This window comes from Adiantum capillus-veneris, chromosome 9, assembly GCF_014529385.1.
Source record: "Adiantum capillus-veneris isolate H3 chromosome 9, ASM1452938v2, whole genome shotgun sequence".
Taxonomy (NCBI): Eukaryota; Viridiplantae; Streptophyta; class Polypodiopsida; order Polypodiales; family Pteridaceae; genus Adiantum; species Adiantum capillus-veneris.
The window spans coordinates 113,565,846-113,584,165 of NC_140939.1; the positions used below are offsets into that span (position 1 = coordinate 113,565,846).

At 42.9% G+C, this 18,320-nt stretch overlaps 1 protein-coding gene and 1 long non-coding RNA gene across 3 annotated transcripts in view; one reads left to right on the top strand and one right to left on the bottom strand.

Moving 5' to 3' along the window:
• Positions 1-11,309, top strand: part of LOC147451008 (uncharacterized) — a 36,334-nt gene extending 25,025 nt beyond the window's left edge. Inside the window, exon 3 of the long non-coding RNA XR_015189178.1 lies at positions 4,933-11,309. This is a non-coding gene — a long non-coding RNA (uncharacterized LOC147451008). The remainder of the gene's footprint in view (positions 1-4,932) is intronic.
• PXN (Mitochondrial substrate carrier family protein) overlaps positions 1-15,303 on the bottom strand; it is a 40,791-nt gene extending 25,488 nt beyond the window's left edge. Inside the window, exons 1-11 of one of the 2 annotated variants that reach the window (XM_086519953.1) lie at positions 15,145-15,303; positions 13,988-14,177; positions 13,090-13,221; positions 12,936-13,010; positions 12,721-12,851; positions 12,550-12,604; positions 12,315-12,452; positions 11,496-11,564; positions 11,316-11,423; positions 4,384-4,452; positions 4,098-4,152 (exon numbers count right to left, since the gene is read on the bottom strand). In XM_086519953.1, the coding sequence (XP_086376079.1) occupies positions 4,098-4,152; positions 4,384-4,452; positions 11,316-11,423; positions 11,496-11,564; positions 12,315-12,452; positions 12,550-12,604; positions 12,721-12,851; positions 12,936-13,010; positions 13,090-13,221; positions 13,988-14,068 (913 nt within the window). In that variant the 5' untranslated portion in view covers positions 14,069-14,177; positions 15,145-15,303. Of the gene's footprint in view, positions 1-4,097; positions 4,153-4,383; positions 4,453-11,315; positions 11,424-11,495; positions 11,565-12,314; positions 12,453-12,549; positions 12,605-12,720; positions 12,852-12,935; positions 13,011-13,089; positions 13,222-13,987; positions 14,178-15,028 lie in introns of both variants that reach the window. The other variant, XM_086519954.1, reaches the window with a different exon arrangement.
• Positions 15,304-18,320: the final 3,017 nt, after the last annotated feature.

Sequence of the window (18,320 nt, forward strand, 5' to 3'; positions counted from 1 at the left end):
CCATGGAAACCCTAGCAGATTATAACTTGAAATTTCTAGACGTCTCTTAGTAGGTGTCTCTTGTTGATAACCTTGAAGGTCTGGTGTGACTGCTATGTCTTGGGACTCCCATCACCGCCACAGGAACACTGTCTGTCCAAGAGCTTATGGACCATGGTCCGGTCAGCTACGACCTTATGGAAGGAACCTAGCCCTAATTTTTTTGGTGCAGGTTTTAGGATGGAAAGTCAATCGACTTTTCGAGCTCGACTGATGTCGAGATTGCTTTTTAAGTTTGAATTTTGTTAGAGACTCTATCTAGAACTTGTTTGGTGATCCTGTTTGGAATTTGTTTGAAATAGATGGTATTTGTTTTGAACCTATCTTGGTGCCGATTTGAATTATTTCTCTGGTTTTAATAATGGTTTCAATGATTGGTGATTTTACTTCCGGGTGAAGTAATAAAAAATGATGTTTGAGAATCATAGTAACAGGGGACGCCCTTTTTTGGGCTTCCCGTCCCCACTTTTCCGTCCCCACTTGCCGTCCCGCCCACTTTTTGACACTAAAAATCAATTTGAGCCCCGTCCCCCGTTTCTCGTCCCGGAATGCGTCCCTTGTGACTATGTTGAGAATGCTTGTTCATACTCATGGCCCAGGCCCTTGTGGTTATTTGCGGAGGAAGTATCGAATGATTGAAAAGTGTTGTTTTTACTCATGGCCCGGACCCTTGTGGTTATTTGCGGGGGGAGTAATAAGAAGTCTGAGTAGTGGTTACTCTCGGCACCTCCAAATGACGCAGGCTGCGGTCTGGGGGGCGTTTGGTTCTAAAAGGTCTCTATATCTCATGGCCCGGACCCTCTTAGGTTATTTGCGGGAGGAGTGATGAGGGAGAACAGCTCATGGCCCGGACCTGGATGGTTATTTGAGGGGGGAATGTTTATTGGCGGCTTTATGTTTCTATGTCTTGTAACATGCATATGTGAGCATTTGTGTTGCATTGTGATGTGCCAACCACTGAATATTCCTAATTGGATGAAATTGCCTGGGTAAGTAATTTTAGTGCATCAAGACACGCGTGGAAGATCAATTCGGTCTAGGTGTTTTACTACGCCGAAATATCAAGAGTTTCGATCTGAACGAAAGGAGAAGCCAACTCCTTGATCAAAAGAGCTGAAAGGAGAAGCCAACTCCTTTACCAAAAAAAAGAGCAAATTGATTGTCCCTCGAAATGACCCTCGGAAATTTTTCAACTAACTTGAGTTGTTTTGCAGATATGTTGTAATCGCGGACGATTACTTTCTTTCAAGGGGGGATGTCACAAACTGCTAACGTGTCAAGCCATTGAAGAACGGAGCCAACCTTCAGATCCCGGCCAAGGAGCCAAAACCCTAAGAAGAAGCAGCAAAAGAAGAAAAAGTTTTACAGACTTACAAAGTCTTGATGAGTGGCCTATTTTCAAACGAGTTTCCACCAACTTACGGGACCCCGTCCAATGGGGCCCAAGTGACATAAAGGCATTAAAAAATAAAGCAGAACACACTCGGAAGACTTTGCACAACAAAATATGATGACGTGGCACCTGTACGGACGTTCCGCAAATCGCGGTGGATTTTTAGGAAAAGCCCGAAATTTTAGGAAAGTGTTTTTTTGGGGTTAGCTTTTCATATTTGATGCTTTTAGGCTTTGGGCCTTTAAATATGAGCCTTGGCCCTCTCTAGCACTCTTTAGCGCGCAGATTGCAAAGGAGGTGCTCCCCGGCTATTGTACTTTGCGAATCAGCAATGATAAAGAAATACCGAAAGGAGCGCCAGCGTTTGGGGCCAGTGCTCTCTTGGGGTGGAATTTCAACACTCCGTATCGCGTGTTGTGTCTCTTTAAGTTCAGTTGTTATTGAAGTGCTACAAGTCTGTTCAGTCTGGTCTTTTCTATTGGCACGTGGTGCCCGTCTTGTGACACATGGTAGACTTTGTGTCACTAGGCCATTGCGACATAAAAGTTATGGTAGAAAGTCATCTCCCACTCTATGCAGGGCATCGTGGTATAGATACGATAGTAAAACTGTAGCAACATTCTTTTATCGGCCTACTTTGAGGAGAGATGTGGATTCCTTTGTGCGAGCATGCATGATTTACCAAAAGGTCAAGTTTGACAGGCAAAAAGCACCATGATTATTGCAACCATTGCCTATTCCAGATAAGCCATGGGAAAGTATAGCTATGGATTTTATCTCCCAAAATGGCTTGCAATAAGTATCCAGAGTATCTGCCTTCACCATCCAAAGTACCAAGCAGTAATCACATTACGTTCTTACTCTGAGCCACAAAGAAATAAAAAGTCTCTTGAACTTTAGCCACATTGTCGGTGCTTCTTTTCGCAATAGTAGAGTGGACCACCATGTCCGTGCATTTCCTTTCAAATAGTATGCTGCCATTCTAATCTTGGAATGCTCTCAGTAGCGCCCTCCTGAAAAAGTTATGTCAAACTGTTGGAGAAAAGTGAGGGCCTTGTGCGCATCTCGAAAACCTGAAAAGGTATCAAATTTTATTGCTTATCCCCCCTCCTTGAATTCTTTGGTCTTCTTGCTCTTATCTTTGAGAAAGTCGCATTGATTGGCTCTATAAAAGTGCTTCCTCTTAGAATAAAACATTTGGTCATCAAAGTCCAAACTCTCAAAAGAGGATGAATCCTCCTCAGAACTATCAGAAAATTACGGTGTGATCTGCTTTTCTTGGCCTTCTTCTTGTTCTTTCCATATCTTTGGTTCTTCTATCGTTTCTTGCCCTTTCTGTCCTCATCAATAGAAACAGAAGAGGGAGAGTTGTCAGAACTCTCAGAAGAGGATGAGAACGAACTGGACACACCCTCGAAGCATACACGCTTCTTGGCTTTTCAAGAATTTGCAAAAGAAGACTATCGACCCAAATAACCAGGGTAATATGTTCCCTTGCTCCGTCTCTTTGAATGCTTCGTGGTCTTCAATATTTGGCTGGCTCGTCGTTCGATCACATCAAGTTCATTTTCAATGTACATTCATGGGGCAAGTGGTTTCTTCAATGCGGACTTTAATGGTGAATCGATGGCCGGACGCCATCGGGAATGCATCTCATCAATCGGGTGCCGGGTCAAAAATTCCTCGTACTGGGGATCCTTCGAATACTGTAGCATCTGCTTAGCACAAGTATCAACCTGTTGTTGACGTTGCACCTCCATTCGTTCATACTCCATAAGACGTGGAGGCTCTAGGTGCTGTATCGAAGGCTTGGCGGAAGTCCACAAAGCAACAATAGAGTCGTCTCCCACGTGATCTCCCCTCTTCAAGAATGGCTCTGAGTGTCAAAATATGATCAAGAGTAGAGAAACCTCTCCAGAAACCCGCCTGTCCCGCTACCCGTACACTCTCTCTCTTTGCCCATCTACTCAAGTGCTGCTCAAGGATGGATGCATTCAGCCGTGCCAATGTGTGTCCAATCATGATAGTGCGATAGTTCACGGGCTCCCTTGACTTGAAGATAGGTACGATCGTGGACAAACTCCAAGTATCGGGTAGCACATGGCACAGTTGAACATCACTGTTGGAAGGCTCTGCAAGCAAATCTTTGTAATGACACCAAGAAGTACCTCTCTCTAAAGTCGGGATCTCGTCTCTCTGCACTCCTCATCATACCAACTACTTTGGAGTGTGCTTCCAGAACGTTGGCGCTGCCCAGGCTCAGTATGGGGATACCTCTGCTGCTGCATCCTGTAGTGTCTCTGTCAATATATAAGTGAGCTCCCCTAAAGGTCTCCACGGATCCTCTATGCATAAGCGTCTGTAGATACCATCTACGTAGACAGAATCAGTCTCTGAAGTAAAAGTGTATAGGGAGTCCATGCACCTAGCTCTTGGCGTCATGCTATGTATACTACTTCGATCCATTATCTGCTGCCTTTCATAGAGAAAAAAGCTTGTGTTTGGACTCTATGAGCAGATAGACTGTGTATGTTTGAAAAGACACGTGTCCATTGTGCAAGTGTGCATGTGCACACTTACAAAGAATGCACACACTTGACAACAAAATTACGAAGAATGAACAAACAAGACTATAAATTTACAAAGTGCTATATTCAAGCTATACCTGAATATTGCAGAGCTTTCTCTCCTCCAATTTCCTGCTTTGCTTGTAGCCGTGACTGTAACCATAGACAAATCAGAAAGAAAGTTAGTTCTCCAAACACAACAGCAGCATAAAAGCTCCCAAAGACAGATAGCCAACTTGAGTGCCCCAATGAGTCCACTGAAGTAAAAAGCTAGTAAATACAGGATGCCTCTGTGCCAATACATGCAACATGGCGCACGCACGCACACACAAGGATGACAGACATCAATATAAGCATGCAGCATAAGAAAACAAAGTTGTATACCTTCACCACAAGCAAGGGATATGTTGCAACAGTTGCACCAAGCTTTGCAATTGCTCCAAGCAAAAAGACCTGAAAATAAACATGTCTCAGCTACTGAAACCTTACATCAACAACAATTAAAGGTCACAAATTCTTCAGAGTCTTTTGATATATTGCAGGGTCAAAACTTTGCCCAAAAGAGTAGCATGGGCTAAATGTGTTTAAATAATAGGTGTCAAGCCAGGTCTGGCTAAGAGGAATATATTGTTGATCGGCTCTGGCAAATTGAACAGAGGACGCATGTGGTTGATTTGAAAACCTCCTGGTCATGATTTGCATCTAAAGAAAACATTATGGATTGATTGCATCTTTGATACTCTTCCAGGGACAATCAAACATCCAAATGCTGTTATTGATTTGTTTCAAAACTTAGAACTACTAATGTGCTTTGCAAAGTCCTTCACAAACTATGACTTTAGCTGAAATCCAAATGTTGTGATTGATTTGTTTCAATATTTTAAACTACTACTGTGCTTTGCCAAGTCCTTCACAAACTATGAAATCTGATAGGTGACAGAGGTGCCATGATACACGAGCAATTTCAAATACTTCCATTCCTAGTCCTTGCTCGTTCAAGCGACCCATCCGTTGGGACAACTTCCAAATAACAGCTCTTCTTCGATAAAAGAAGTTCACTCTCTGTGAGAAAACCTTGGCAGAAAAATAACCATTATATTGATGCAACCATCAATAGACACCAATTGCTTCTTTATAACCAGTCTCTAAATTCAATCCCAATAAGAAACCAGTTAACCTCATTGTCATTTCGTTTTTGTTTAATTGTTATCATTCATGTCTTTTGATTTTTATGATCATGTCCTGCTATTATCTCTCCAATTGTTGAATTGGAGATTCAATCAATATCCATAAAACACTTTAATAATTTTCATGTGAAAGTTACCAAGTATCACATGCTACTATCATTAAAATCATGCCTTTGTTAAAAGAGATTATCATTGCAGTATCAAAAACTCTGTCAGCAAAAAAGGCACTACTTTCCATATCATTGAATGCTTATCAGTTAAAAAGAGTACTCCTTTCTTCTGAAAGCTCCTTACCTAATCAGCTTTCCAAATTTAACCTGTCTCCTTTGTGATTTAACTTACCATTATTAGCTGCCTTGAATTAAGCAACCCATGGTCTGAACCTTCACTCACTCAATCCAAATGGCTCACAGCCCCAATAAGAAGCTTGCCAAAGGAAAATCCAGCAGAAGTCAGCCAGATGTGACAATGGACACAGACTCTAAAGGCATTCTAGCGATCAGATAAGAGAATTAAGTTAAAATAATACAAGTTGATAGTCCTTAAGCCAATTAAGAACAATCTAGTCATATGTAATGGCAGAGCTAAGGGGGAGAGAGAGAGGAGATGACGCGAACCCTAAGCTGCAAAGCAAAACCCTTGTTATGTCACGAACCCTAACGCCGCAGCACGAGAACCTGCAGTGAACCCTAGCCCGCAGTGGAACCCTGGCAGCGCGCGAACCTGCGCCCCAGCAGCCATAAGATCTGCGCGATTCAGTGACACCTGCAGTCCTAGGATTTGCACACCACTGTAGGTCGAACCCTTGTGCCCTGCTCGACCCCACCTCTGCTCACGTTGCCGAACCTACCCGCCCTGCAATCCCAACCTGCTCAGCCCACCCCCATCCACCTATCCAAACCTGCCTGCTCCGGCCATCCCCACCCCCCCTGCCCAGCCAGCTCGCCTCTTACTCTCTCCCGTACTCACATAGCCAGCTCGCTCTCCCGCACTCACACACATTTACAGCCCGTTCACGCTTTACCTTTTTGCACTTCTTCGTCTAAGGGATGAGGTAGGAAACGCCTAGAATTCGGCTCAAAGTATTTTTCATCGGCTCTCTCTCAAGTACTATGGCACCTTCTATGGTTATTTCAGAAGATTTACAACGCGCAAAATTGGTGATCGTATTGAGACTCTCTCTCAAAGAGGGGCTGTTGGCCGCCTGGTAGCGTGTTCCTATGCTCGTGTCAAGTTTCAACGTCCGGGAGTGGCTCTCGTGAACTCTAGCTGGTTCAGACGAAGGCAAGTAGAGGATATCATCTTGCTTGGCAGAGGTACTTTCATTGCCATTTTTTTTCCAAAGGAACTTGCCTCTCAGGTCATCAACCGCACTCCTCTCGGCTTCGAAGACAGATTAGTCTTTATGTACCTGTGGTACGAGGGTTTTTCTTTGGCTGTTGTTGAGGACAGATGTCAGGTTCCAAAGTATCCAGTAAAAATAGCTTTTCCAAAGCTGCCAGCACAACTTTGGTTGCCAGGCATGTTGAGGCACATGGGCTCTATCTTTGGCATACCTTGCTCATTGCAGACCCAGACATTTAGGCCATCTATAAAGGTGGCTACTATCCCTTCCATTGTCTTTTCAAATACCATCACTTTTGAGTGGAAAGGGGTGCTACACTTGCAGAGGATTGTGGTTCAAGGTGGAAAGGTACGTAAGGTACGGTACGTGTTCGGTACGTACTATACGTAGTACCGAATGGATTGAGTGGTAAGGTACGTAAAATTCGTAAGGTTTTTTTCGAAAACGTCAAAAACCTACAATACGGTCCGTACTTGATAATAAATTCATAAGTATCACTTCTAGGATATTAGCTCACTGTTCTACTATCCAAGGCTGTCATAAATAGACAATCCAAGGCGAGTCATGACCACTTTCTCGACATTCAATATTCACAAACAAATACAATTCAAAGCTTCGGTTCTCTCTCAAATATACTTCAACAAACTTCAAACTTCAAACTACAGAGAACTTCATATTCATCATGATTTGCACACTGTATAGTATTCGACAAACGAGACTTGAAACTTGAGAGGCAATACAATTCATAAAGTACTGAAATGACACAGAATCATAGATGGTAGACCATAATCTCATCAAAATACCAAGATGAATCATGATAGAATCCATACAAAAAAAATGACATCTAATAAACCATAATCCACAAAGAAAGCCACAAGTCCCGACTCAATAAAACTACGAAGCATGCTAGCAGTTGCACTGCTGCAAAGTACATACTACTAACTGAATGAGAATCAAAAATCCACATCAGACTCTGAAGATGAGGAGTCTGCAATAAACAGGCGCCCAAACTCTCTCTGTAGTACTTTGTAGTCAATAGTTTGCAATAAACAGACGCCCAAACTCACTCTGTCTCAATAACCAGGCGGCCAAACCCCCAAAACAGAGGCGAAATTAAATCCGAAAATGCGAAGAGGAAATTCTTTTTTTTTTTTTTTGGTACAGTACGGATCCATACGGTACGGTACCGTACGGATCCGTACGTACATACGGATCCTACCTTGTTGTGGTTATGGACAGCCCGAACCAATGCCTTAAATGTCATAAGATGGGGCACTTGGTAAGGGATTGCCATAGAGGACACCAACAGAGACAAACTGGTCAGAGGAGGAGACAACCCTCACAACCACAGGAGAATTCTATACAGCAGCAAAACCCCGCTCAGAGTCAGCAACAACAGTGTTGAGCAACAGCACAGTGTAGAGCAGACACAGAGACAGACAAGTAGACAGGAACAGGCATAGCCTATGCTTGTTTACAGAAGGGTAGTGAGACAGAGGTTGGTAGAGGCAGGGCAACCCACAGTCAGATCTCCGAAGGAAAGATCACAAGACGAGGATCGAGAGGAGGTTCCAACCATGATCAGATTCAGAGTACAGGTTTTACATGGTGACTCCTTCTAGACGAGGGAGGCTGTCTACGATATCCTACAGGAGCAGACAATGGTTGAGGGCAATTCCTTTATGAATATCAAGCGGTTTGCAGATTTGTTTGAGGTTGGTGTAGTCAAAGAGATGTGCATCTTGGTACCTTCCCTTGGCTTTTAAGGTGGACAATGATTGGGTCCCCCCGCCTCTCTTATAGATTGGTTGTGTTGTAGATCCGCATCCTGTTTTGGAGTTCATCATCACAAAATGTTAGAATGGATGCGAATGATTTTGGAGGCACGGCATAGTCCCTTGGCTTTTGTGAGCTGCTACAAGAGTTTTTACAGCAGATGCTTAATATCGGTCATATAAACAGCACTGGGCTTGGTGGTTTTCACTACATCACCCGAGGTGGACAAAGCTTTGGGCAGATTTGTGTAGACTTAATCACTATCCAGATAGCTACACTTCTCCGCCTAGTTAAAGTATTCTTATCCCCAGATTTTTCATGTGGTTTGTTAGGATGATTTGATTGTACACCCATCAAGGTTTTTCCCATCTCTCTTGTATATGGACCGATGGTCGATTTTATGTGATGCAAAGGGTCAAGCCCCACTTTCATTGCAAGAGAAATGAAATGAAATGAAATGATATATTAACGTCTTCAAAAGGCCAAAATGACCTATGAGACCATCAGATACAAAGTGCTGAATCTAATACAATGTCTGAAGTACAAGTACAGAAAGTACTGAAAGTAAAAATGAAAACTGAAAATGAAGTGTGAAATGTGAAATGTGAAAATGTAGAATAGGCCCTCAATGACAATCTGGGTGTCGTGCTAGAATGCCTCTGATCCTCTGTTGGAGTCTCCGTCGATGGAGTGTGCTCCTATGTCTCGATCGTGGTCGTCTCGATCTCCCGAGCTCAGTCGCCCTGTCAATGAGGGTGCCTCTCGTATGAATGTGGGTACCCTGTGCTGGTGGTTGGTCTCTTGGCTCCCTCGATCCAAAGAAGTCTGTGATCTGTCTCTGCGACTGTCGTGCTCCATGTCTCCGCAACAAACTATCTCTATGTCGGTGTAGCTCAAGTAGATATAAGCCAAGGCATCTCTGATCCTGATACCTCATGACTCTATCTAGGGGTCCAAAACCCTCCCTGAATAAGCAATGGAAGCGCCCTCGTATCTCATAATACACAGTGCAGTGGCATATGTAGTGTAGCTTTGTCTCTGGCTCTCTACCGCATAGTTGACATATCCTAGACTCTGGCGGTATCCCTCTGAATCTACCCATCTCAGTCTCCAGCTGGTGTGAGGATGTGCGCATCTGACCAATAGCACATCGCAGACCATGAGACAAATGAGTGTCCATGTAGCTCGGACGAGTCACAAACCCATCTCCTGAAAGTTGGAGAAGGTGCTCTTTGTAGAAAGCCATCTTCGTGCCCAACTCCTACATCGGCTCTACCCATGTCCTCCTGGTGTCCAACTGTATTAGATCCTGACGAATGAGTCTAGTGATCTTCGTCCGTGTGACTAGCAGGGAGGGTGCATCTAGGGAATACTGAAAAGGAGGCAATCTATCCATGCTGAGACCATGCCTCTGAAACCATGAGGTCATCTGCGCATACCAACATGATGCATCTCCCTGCATCGCTAACTGTCTAGAAGACTCAAGAGCCAATCTAGTATATCTGCCTCTATGTGTATCCCATAGACTGTGCATAAAGGACACTGATCTAGAGAGATAGAGAGAAATGAAATGAAATGTTATATTAAACGTCTTCAAAAGGCCAAAATGACCTATGACCCCAAACTCATACAATCCTTGTGGATCTAATCCAATGTCTGGGTAAAAAAATAAAATGAAGTAAAGTGAAAGACTAAAACTAAAAGACTCAAATCGTCAGCCTGAAAATCATCATCATCATCATCATCCATGCCCGAGGATGCCAAGCATCGGGCATTGTCCGAGAAACTGATGCATCGCCGCTGAAGAGCTTCGTCAATGTCCGCCTCTGTAAATATTCGTACTGGGCGTCTCCCATGTCATGCTAAAATATTCTTGATTCTCTAATGGAGCCTCCGTCAATGTCGTGGTCGCCCCCATAGGCGTGGGGCCGTGGGCGTCTAGCTCTCTCAAGCTCGTCCACTAATATGCCTCTGGTAGAGGTAGGCTCTGAAGTCTGTTGTGAAGCATGCCCATCCGGGTGCTAAGTCCCTATTCTAAAGAAGTCACTGATCTACCTCCGTGAATTTCTCCCATTGCTTGGTCTCCTCAACACTCTCCCTGTGTCTGCGCAGCTCTAGCAAAAACAACCCGAGGCATCTCTCATTCTGATATCTCATGACCCTAGCCAATGGTCCAAAGGCCTCTCTGATCAGACAGTGAAAGCGGCCTCGTCTCATAGTATACCGAACAATGACAAAAGTGATCTTACTCTATCTCTGGCTTTATATGACACAACTGGCATATCCTAGCTTCTGCTAATACTCTCCTAAATCTGTTAGTCTCAATCTCTAGCTGATGCGATGATGTGCGCATCTGACCAATAGCACATCGTATCCCATAGGATAAACGAGCGTCCATATAGGCCGATCTGATCACATATCCATCCTCTATTAGTTGGAGAAGATTCTCTCTATAGAAAGCCACCTTCGTGCCCAACTCTTGTATCGGCTGTATCCATGTGCTTCTGGTATCTAGATGAATCAAATCCTGACGTATAAGTCTAGTGTGTGTGTGTGTGTGTGTGTGTGTGTGTGTGTGTGTGTGAGAGAGAGAGAGAGAGAGATGCAATGACATCAAAAAGAAAGCAACAAAGAAACAAACAATGTAAGAATAGAGAAGTCAAGAATAAAAAATCCTAGTTTTGCAACCAACAAGTTGATAGAAGAACATGAAATAAGAAAAGCTAAATCATTATCATCATTGCTATCAAAGCATTTGATTACCCTTTTCCTACATGAAATATCTGCGGTATTCAAATAAATTGACAGCAAACCAAAGTAACAAGTATCAAACCGAAGCACAAACAGAAGCTTTAAAAATCCCTGCTCTTGTTGTCTTAAAGACAAGTTGCCACTAGAGACAAATCTGAGATCCAATGCTTGAAAACAGCATTGAAGACCAAAAGAGACAAAGAGGTGGACCGTTTGAATATGTGTGTTATAAATCTCATCTACCATAAAGCACAAACCTCTAGAGCAGTTACACCTGTTGAGCCCTTGACATCTTCTTCTCGTTTTCTCCGAAGCTGTTTTAGCATTCCCTCATAAAGCATAAATTGTATAGAAGGGTTGCTTACCTGAGAGTAGAAGCAGTACAGAGTTACTATCCCCAAAACCCATGAATAGTAAAGCAAAGGCATGAGAATAACCATGACAAGCGTTGGGAAAACCCCCTTCCAGAATCCCCTTATCCCTGCCTCATCATATAGGTCCCGAATCTGCAATAACCACATAACCAAATTTCTTAAACACCGAAGATGGATACTTTTATAAACACACTGATAGATGTCTTCTAAAATGATGTAACCACAATAAGTGTTCATGTAAGGCACGTATATTGTCACCAATAAAACAGCTTGAGGTCAAAACTACGTTTTTCAGTCAGGTGGCACCTGCTTTCCTAACATAAACATGAAAGACCTAACGGTTCCAATCAAATAATGTTACCAAAACACAGAATTAGAAAGTATGTGCACCAATTAGTAGGTCCTGCTAGTCACTGACGCATTCTTTGTTTAAGAAAGAGCTAAATTGGCTTCATATGTAACTTCTTACCTGCCCTAAATCCATGCTCCTTGTCTTTAACCCACCCACTTAAAGCCAACAGCGAACTTGATTTGTAACCACAGCAAGAACTCGGGGTAGCACGTGAGTGAAAGGAAGGGGGATTATAAAAGAAGCAAGAGACATTTCAAAAAAGAATGGTCCCATATGTAGAAATAGGGGTGAAAAAGGGGCATTTCATGCACACAGGTGACGTCCCCTTATTATTACCAGTGAATCCCCTGGGAGCTAGAATAAGAAGACTGAAAGCTACAGTTGTTATGCAGGTGGGAACCACGGTCCACCATCCAGGATATGCCTATCCTTCATGCTTCCAATAGTTCACAAGTATTGCTCAGCTGATTTCAATTTATTAAAGAGACTTACAAACAAAGTGAAGGGAGTCTTGAGAATGAATAACATACAGCAGTCAATGTTCCATACGGCTTATGCTTAGAGAGTGTATTTGACGACTTCTGACAAGAGCTTCCAGCTTCAACTTTCAGGAGATCTTCTGTTACATCCGTGCCCTTGCCAGCATTCCTTTCTGCTTGCGCATGGGTCTAGAAAAGTCGAAGTATTGATTAGCAGGGGATCCATCCATACTTGTTTGACCAATCAAAAAAAATCATCATTTCGTGCAAAGACTGATAATTTTACCTGCATACGTGTAACCAATACCCAAATGGGATTTGTGAGCAAAACATTGAGGCATCTGCACGTTCATGCTGATATTAGGCTATGGATCAAGTGTATGGAGCTAAACCTACTTATACAAAGCATAACAGATAGAGTTAGTTTAGTATTTCAAGAGACTGGTTTTGAAAGTACCCTGCTAATGCTGCCACAATCAAAGCAGAAAGCATCCCTGTTGAACCATCACTAAGACCTCTTTTCTTTTGTTTGAGTGCAATAGCTTCAGCTTCATCTTTGAATAATTGATAAAAGTAGTAATAAACTCCCTGTCATTGAGTCTTATGATTAGTGAAACAAAACAAATGAAGCAACTAGCAATTAATCTGAATATTGCATTAACTACTGCACACCTGAGAAGCTGCTGTTCCAACTAATGAGGGTGTCAACCCTCTGAATAGGCCTTCCCAGCCCTCTTCTCTAAGCACCTACAAACAGCAACAGAACTTGAACTCGCCATTAGGCTCTCATTTTTCTACTTAAGGTTTTAGCCTTTTGAGTGCTTGCCTTACACAATTCCTTGTATGTACCAAGAGATTTTTTTTTATGCCTATCATCTTCTGGCAAACCTTTCTCTATTTGAGAAGCTTGCGCAGTAGACTGTTTCGCTTTTCTTTCAGTTTGCTGCCTGGTATTGACCTGCAATAACAGGAATAATTTGAAATAGAATGCCTTGACAATAAGTAATTTGGTACAATTCCAAATAAGAGATAACGAAAATTTATATATGGAGCTTTGCCCATGTATGATTATAGTATGGAGCATGACCTATCCCCACTTATTCTTTTCCTACCTGAAAACCAGACTCTGCTTGTTTTAAAAGGTAATGCTTTCCTGCCAAACCTGTTTTAAAAAGGCAGTGGTTTCCTGCTAACTCTTTCATGTTCGTCTTCCTGTAGGAAATTTCCTAAACCTGTCTATGATCAAGCTCTGCTGGAGTTCTATTTGCAAAATCTGTCTCTACTGTTACTGCTAGACAAAAACAACTTACTGTGGGAAATTGCTTACGATCTTTGTCTAGAATCAAATTCTGCTGGATTTTTCTTTCGATCACAACAGAGCTAGTAGACATTTTGTTCCAAAAGACAGAAAAACATTTTTCATCAAGAAATTTGCTTTTTCATTCAGAGAAGACTCATAAGAGAAAATTTGGTGATTGAAACCCTTTTTAGTGACAATAGGTATTCGAGTTCATTATCATATTATCCTCAAAAACAAGCAGGCAGCGACCTTAACCATTGACTTGATGGATCACTGATTTGGGAGGTCATTAGTGCTTATCGAAGCAAGACTCTGCCAAGAGAAGACAATCGATTGACTACTTACTCTGCAGAGAGTCATTTCTTTGGACATTAAAAGGAGCTCAAATTTCAACAATCATGAACACCCTTAACAAACAACTTACTGCTTGCAGAGGGTACGTAAGAATTTGAGCAATGATGCCTCCCCCGGCTCCAGCAAGCCCGTTTACGAGAGCATCCGACATGGCACCAGAGTCCTTTGTCTTTTCGCTTGAAGAGATCTATACTTACTTGGAAGAAAATCAATACTTGGAAGAAAGTCAAAAACGAATAGAAAAACAAATCGGAACCCTCCTGCCAAAGAGCCACACAAAAGAATGAAGTTACTTCACAAGGATAGGAAGCTTTGCTAAAAGTTCTGGTATAATTTCCAGCACTCTATCCTGTCAGAAAGCGGTAAAAACTGCATAAAGCAAACATTGCACAGGAGGACCTTGTGCCAAAGGTGCTAATTACCAGCAAAATTCTTTCTTGGCAGAGTTAATGGTTGCAGAAAAAGTAAACAGTGTATGAATTTTCTCATACACAAAACACTCTTTTCTATTAGAATCCTGTTCATGTGATATTTTCAACAACTGAATGTAGCTGGACAAAACTTCAAAGACTCAAAACGAGTTACTATAATCACAAAATTTCTACTAATACACTCAAAATCTTACAAAAAATTTGACCACAGTAACTCCCCATGCACAAAAAGCCCAGAAGCCCAACAAATAAAACTTCCAGCAGGAATAATGAATATTAAAAAAACAGGGCATGTGGAAGCCTACAAGGAGCCACAGAAAGTAAAAAACAAGCTTTCAAACTCCTTGATTTACCCTAGTTTTCTCTCCACGCCACTAGCTACACTAATGTACTCCAACCGAGTAAGGATCCATAGTTTCTTTCAAATTCACCAGCTGTGTGAAGCTTTTATGCTTGTGCAGCTTTAAAGCAGCAGAACAAGTAAAAAGAAATCCTCCCTTCTTTTTGTGTGGTTGGGCTTTTGGGGTTTTTTTTGTTTTTTTTGTGTTGGTGTGGGGGGGGGGGGGGGGCGCGGCGCGCTACACGCATAGATAGATAGATGGGCAAGGATGAAGTGCACACACACACACACACACACACACACACACACACACGAGAGGCACAGAGGAAGAGATTATGACCTGCAGCTGCTGAGAACCCCCAAGCGTCGACAGAAGTTGAGCTTTCTGTGTGTGTGTGGGTGGGGGTGTGTGTGTGTGTGTGTGTGTGAGAGAGAGAGAGAGAGAGAGAGAGAGACCTGATCTTGCGATCCGGGAGGTGTTCCACTATTTTTTGCACGGCGTAATGGAGGGAGCGACCGCAGAAACTCTGTATGTATATAGTTTTTGAATCTCTTACGACGAATGTTCCCAATTGATACGCGCGTTTGGAACCTTCATTAAGTTATGTCGATCAAAGCTAAGCGTAAATATGCCCCGTGAGCGTGCGCATGTGCGCCTCCGGGCCTGCCTGCCCTCATCAGTATATCACACGGGCATGGTCAAATGGGATCAATGGTGGAGGAGGAAAAGACGACGCCCGTCAATTATGGACCATCAGAGCTGAGGTTTGCTCCGAATTTACTACTCGGTCAACATTTACAATATGACATATTTGAATCCTCTATATTTCAATGTACGCATGAGGGCGTAATGGTTAGTGCACATGGCTCGTGGTGGGGAGGTCGAGGGTTCGAGATAGAGGGTGCGGATCGACTCGGATTTACAAGCCTATCCAATTTTACTTTTCTTCCCGAATTTATCAAACGTCCCGAATTTACCAAATGCGCATCTGACGGCCCAGATCACCTCAGCCCCGTCGATCCTATTTGAGCATGCCCATGCGAGATAATGTGGAGGCCTGCCGGCAGAAGCGGGCTTCCAATTTGAAAGGGCCTTCTCCATATCCTCGGGAATCGGGCCTCCAACAAAATTGAGGTGCCCAAGCAAATCGGTCTTCGATTGTAATCTCCAGTAGGTCATCGACTCTCCAATAGGTTTCTTCGCTCTTGAAATTTCCTTCTGGCTTTCTCATGTACTATGCCATCAATAATATAGTGATGAGAAGAGACGATGCAGATTGAAGCTAGACAAGACAGAGGGTGAAGTAAATGATGCCAAATGATGGAGTCACATGCTAATAGAGGTGGAGGATGATAGCTTTGCAGGCTATAACAATTCATGCTACATTGAGCAGCAATCAATGGGTTATGGGGCACTCAACTTAGAACCTTCTGTAAATCAAGTTTATTAAAGCTAAGTGTAAATATGCCTTGTGAGTGTGTGGGTGTGTGTGTGTGTGGGTGTGTGTGTGTTTCTGTTAGTTAAAGAGCTTACTAGCTCCCCCATAGACCCTCTAAAGATGATTTAGAAGGGCCCTCTACTTAGGTTGGAGGCGCCCCATATCCTCCATACAAAATTGAGGTGCCCACTATTGTTAAAGGCAAATTTACCGCTTCAATTTAGCTGGGGGGTGCTTCAACCACCCCCCACATTGGACTTGTGCCTTTTGGATAAAGTCAATCAGTCTCCGATTGTTATCTCTAGTAGGCCATTTGATACCAATTGTTGGATTTAGGGTTGCAAGAAAACACACACAGCTTGGAGAAGACGAAGGAAGCTCGAGGCACACAACAGAGAGTATATTACTTAGTGTGCAATGGAAATATAAGATAGCCCTAGATGGGCACATATACAATGCACGAGGGAAAAAACCTCCTAGTGAGAGAAAAAATGCCCCGGAGGTCCTAAGTGTGTTCACACACATCACTACCGCATATGGTAACCATATACATGCGGAAGCGTGGTGGGCCCATAACCATTAGCTTGGCTTATGTGCCAACACAGGACAACCTTGCAAATCTTTTCACAAAGGCATTGTCTCGTGAGAAGTTTGAAGCTTTTCGCAAATCTTTGGGCTTACTCCCCTTTGTAATTTGATCATGTCCTTAGGGCATGGCACTTCCATATACTCTAGGTGCCAGCTCCCGTTCATCGCATCACTCCCAGGGGGGTTTGTTACCATATAAATGTGGTAGTGATGTGTGTGAACACACTTAGGACTGTTGCACCCTCACTAGGAGGTTTTTTCCCTCGTGCATTGGATATATGTCCATCACTCTAGGGCTATCTTATCTTTCCATTGCGCACTAAGTAATACACTCTCTATTGTGTGCCTTGAGCTTCCTTCGTCTTCTCCAAGTTGTGTGTGTTTTCCTGCAACCCTAATTCCAACAATTGGTATCAGAGCAAGTTGCATCCTCCCGGGCTTAGTTGCCAAAGCAGCTCCAGCACTCGCTTGCTCACTTTCTCCGATTTCTGTGATCTTTGGCGAGCGTCAACAGGTTGACAAAGTTTTTGGGATGGCTCTTAGAGCTTAATTTGCTCATGTTTTTTATTCAAACTCATTTTGGCCTTTGTTTCTACTATAGATAGTACATCAAAGGCTATTTCGTCATTTTGTGTAGAAAAATTTGTCGATGCCGCTTTCTGTATAACATGTCCCTTACAGTCTTCTACGATTTGTGCTATATAGCACGTGTTGTTCCCACTTTGTTTCTCCTCTTTTCAAACAGATTTTACATCAAGTGCATGCATTTTCCATGGCTAACAACAACACAGATATGTTCAAGATGTTTGCTGCTGAGGACAGATTGGATGGGGACAATTACCCTATGTGGGCTTACATGATGCAACATGTCCTTGTGTCAAAGGGCATTTGGAACATTGTGCAAGGCCAATATCGATGACGTTCTGGTTTTGAGGATATAGGCGATGTTGAGGATGTTGCAAGTTTTGTTGGCAAGATTGTTGCTGCCATAGCTATTTTGTTGAGCAAGCTTGTTGGGATGTAAAAGATGCGCAGGCTCATGCATTGATTGTGTTGTCTGTGAAGCGCACTATTACTCCTCACATTTGTTCAGCGAAATCTGCAAAACAAGCTTGGGATATTCTGGCTGGTCTTTATGCAAGTCGCAATGAGGCTAAAATTGCATTTCTGCGTAAAGAGCTGGAGTCGAAGATTATGCATGAGGAAGATGACATGGACACTTTCCTTATTGATGTTAAGGATATCAATGAGCAACTTATTTATGCAGGCGAAGTTATTTCAGACAGTTCCCTTGTGCAGACTGTTCTTGATGCCTTGCCAGATTCTTACCTCACTTTTGCTAGTACTTGGAGACTTATGACCCAAGGAAATCCATAAGTTGTCAAGTTTGATGCATTATGCACATTGTGGTTGCAAGAGTCACTCTCCAAAAAAAACAAAACTAGACAGTGTGCAGCTGAACATACCTTTATTCCTGCTTAAAGAAAAGGTGGTAACGGCAATGTAGCCACTTCTCATGGTTCTTTGTGAGTGGTAAATCACTTGTTACTAATGCTTCTGCTGACAGAAATTCGTATGGGAATTCTGGTGAAAAGGGCAAAAAGA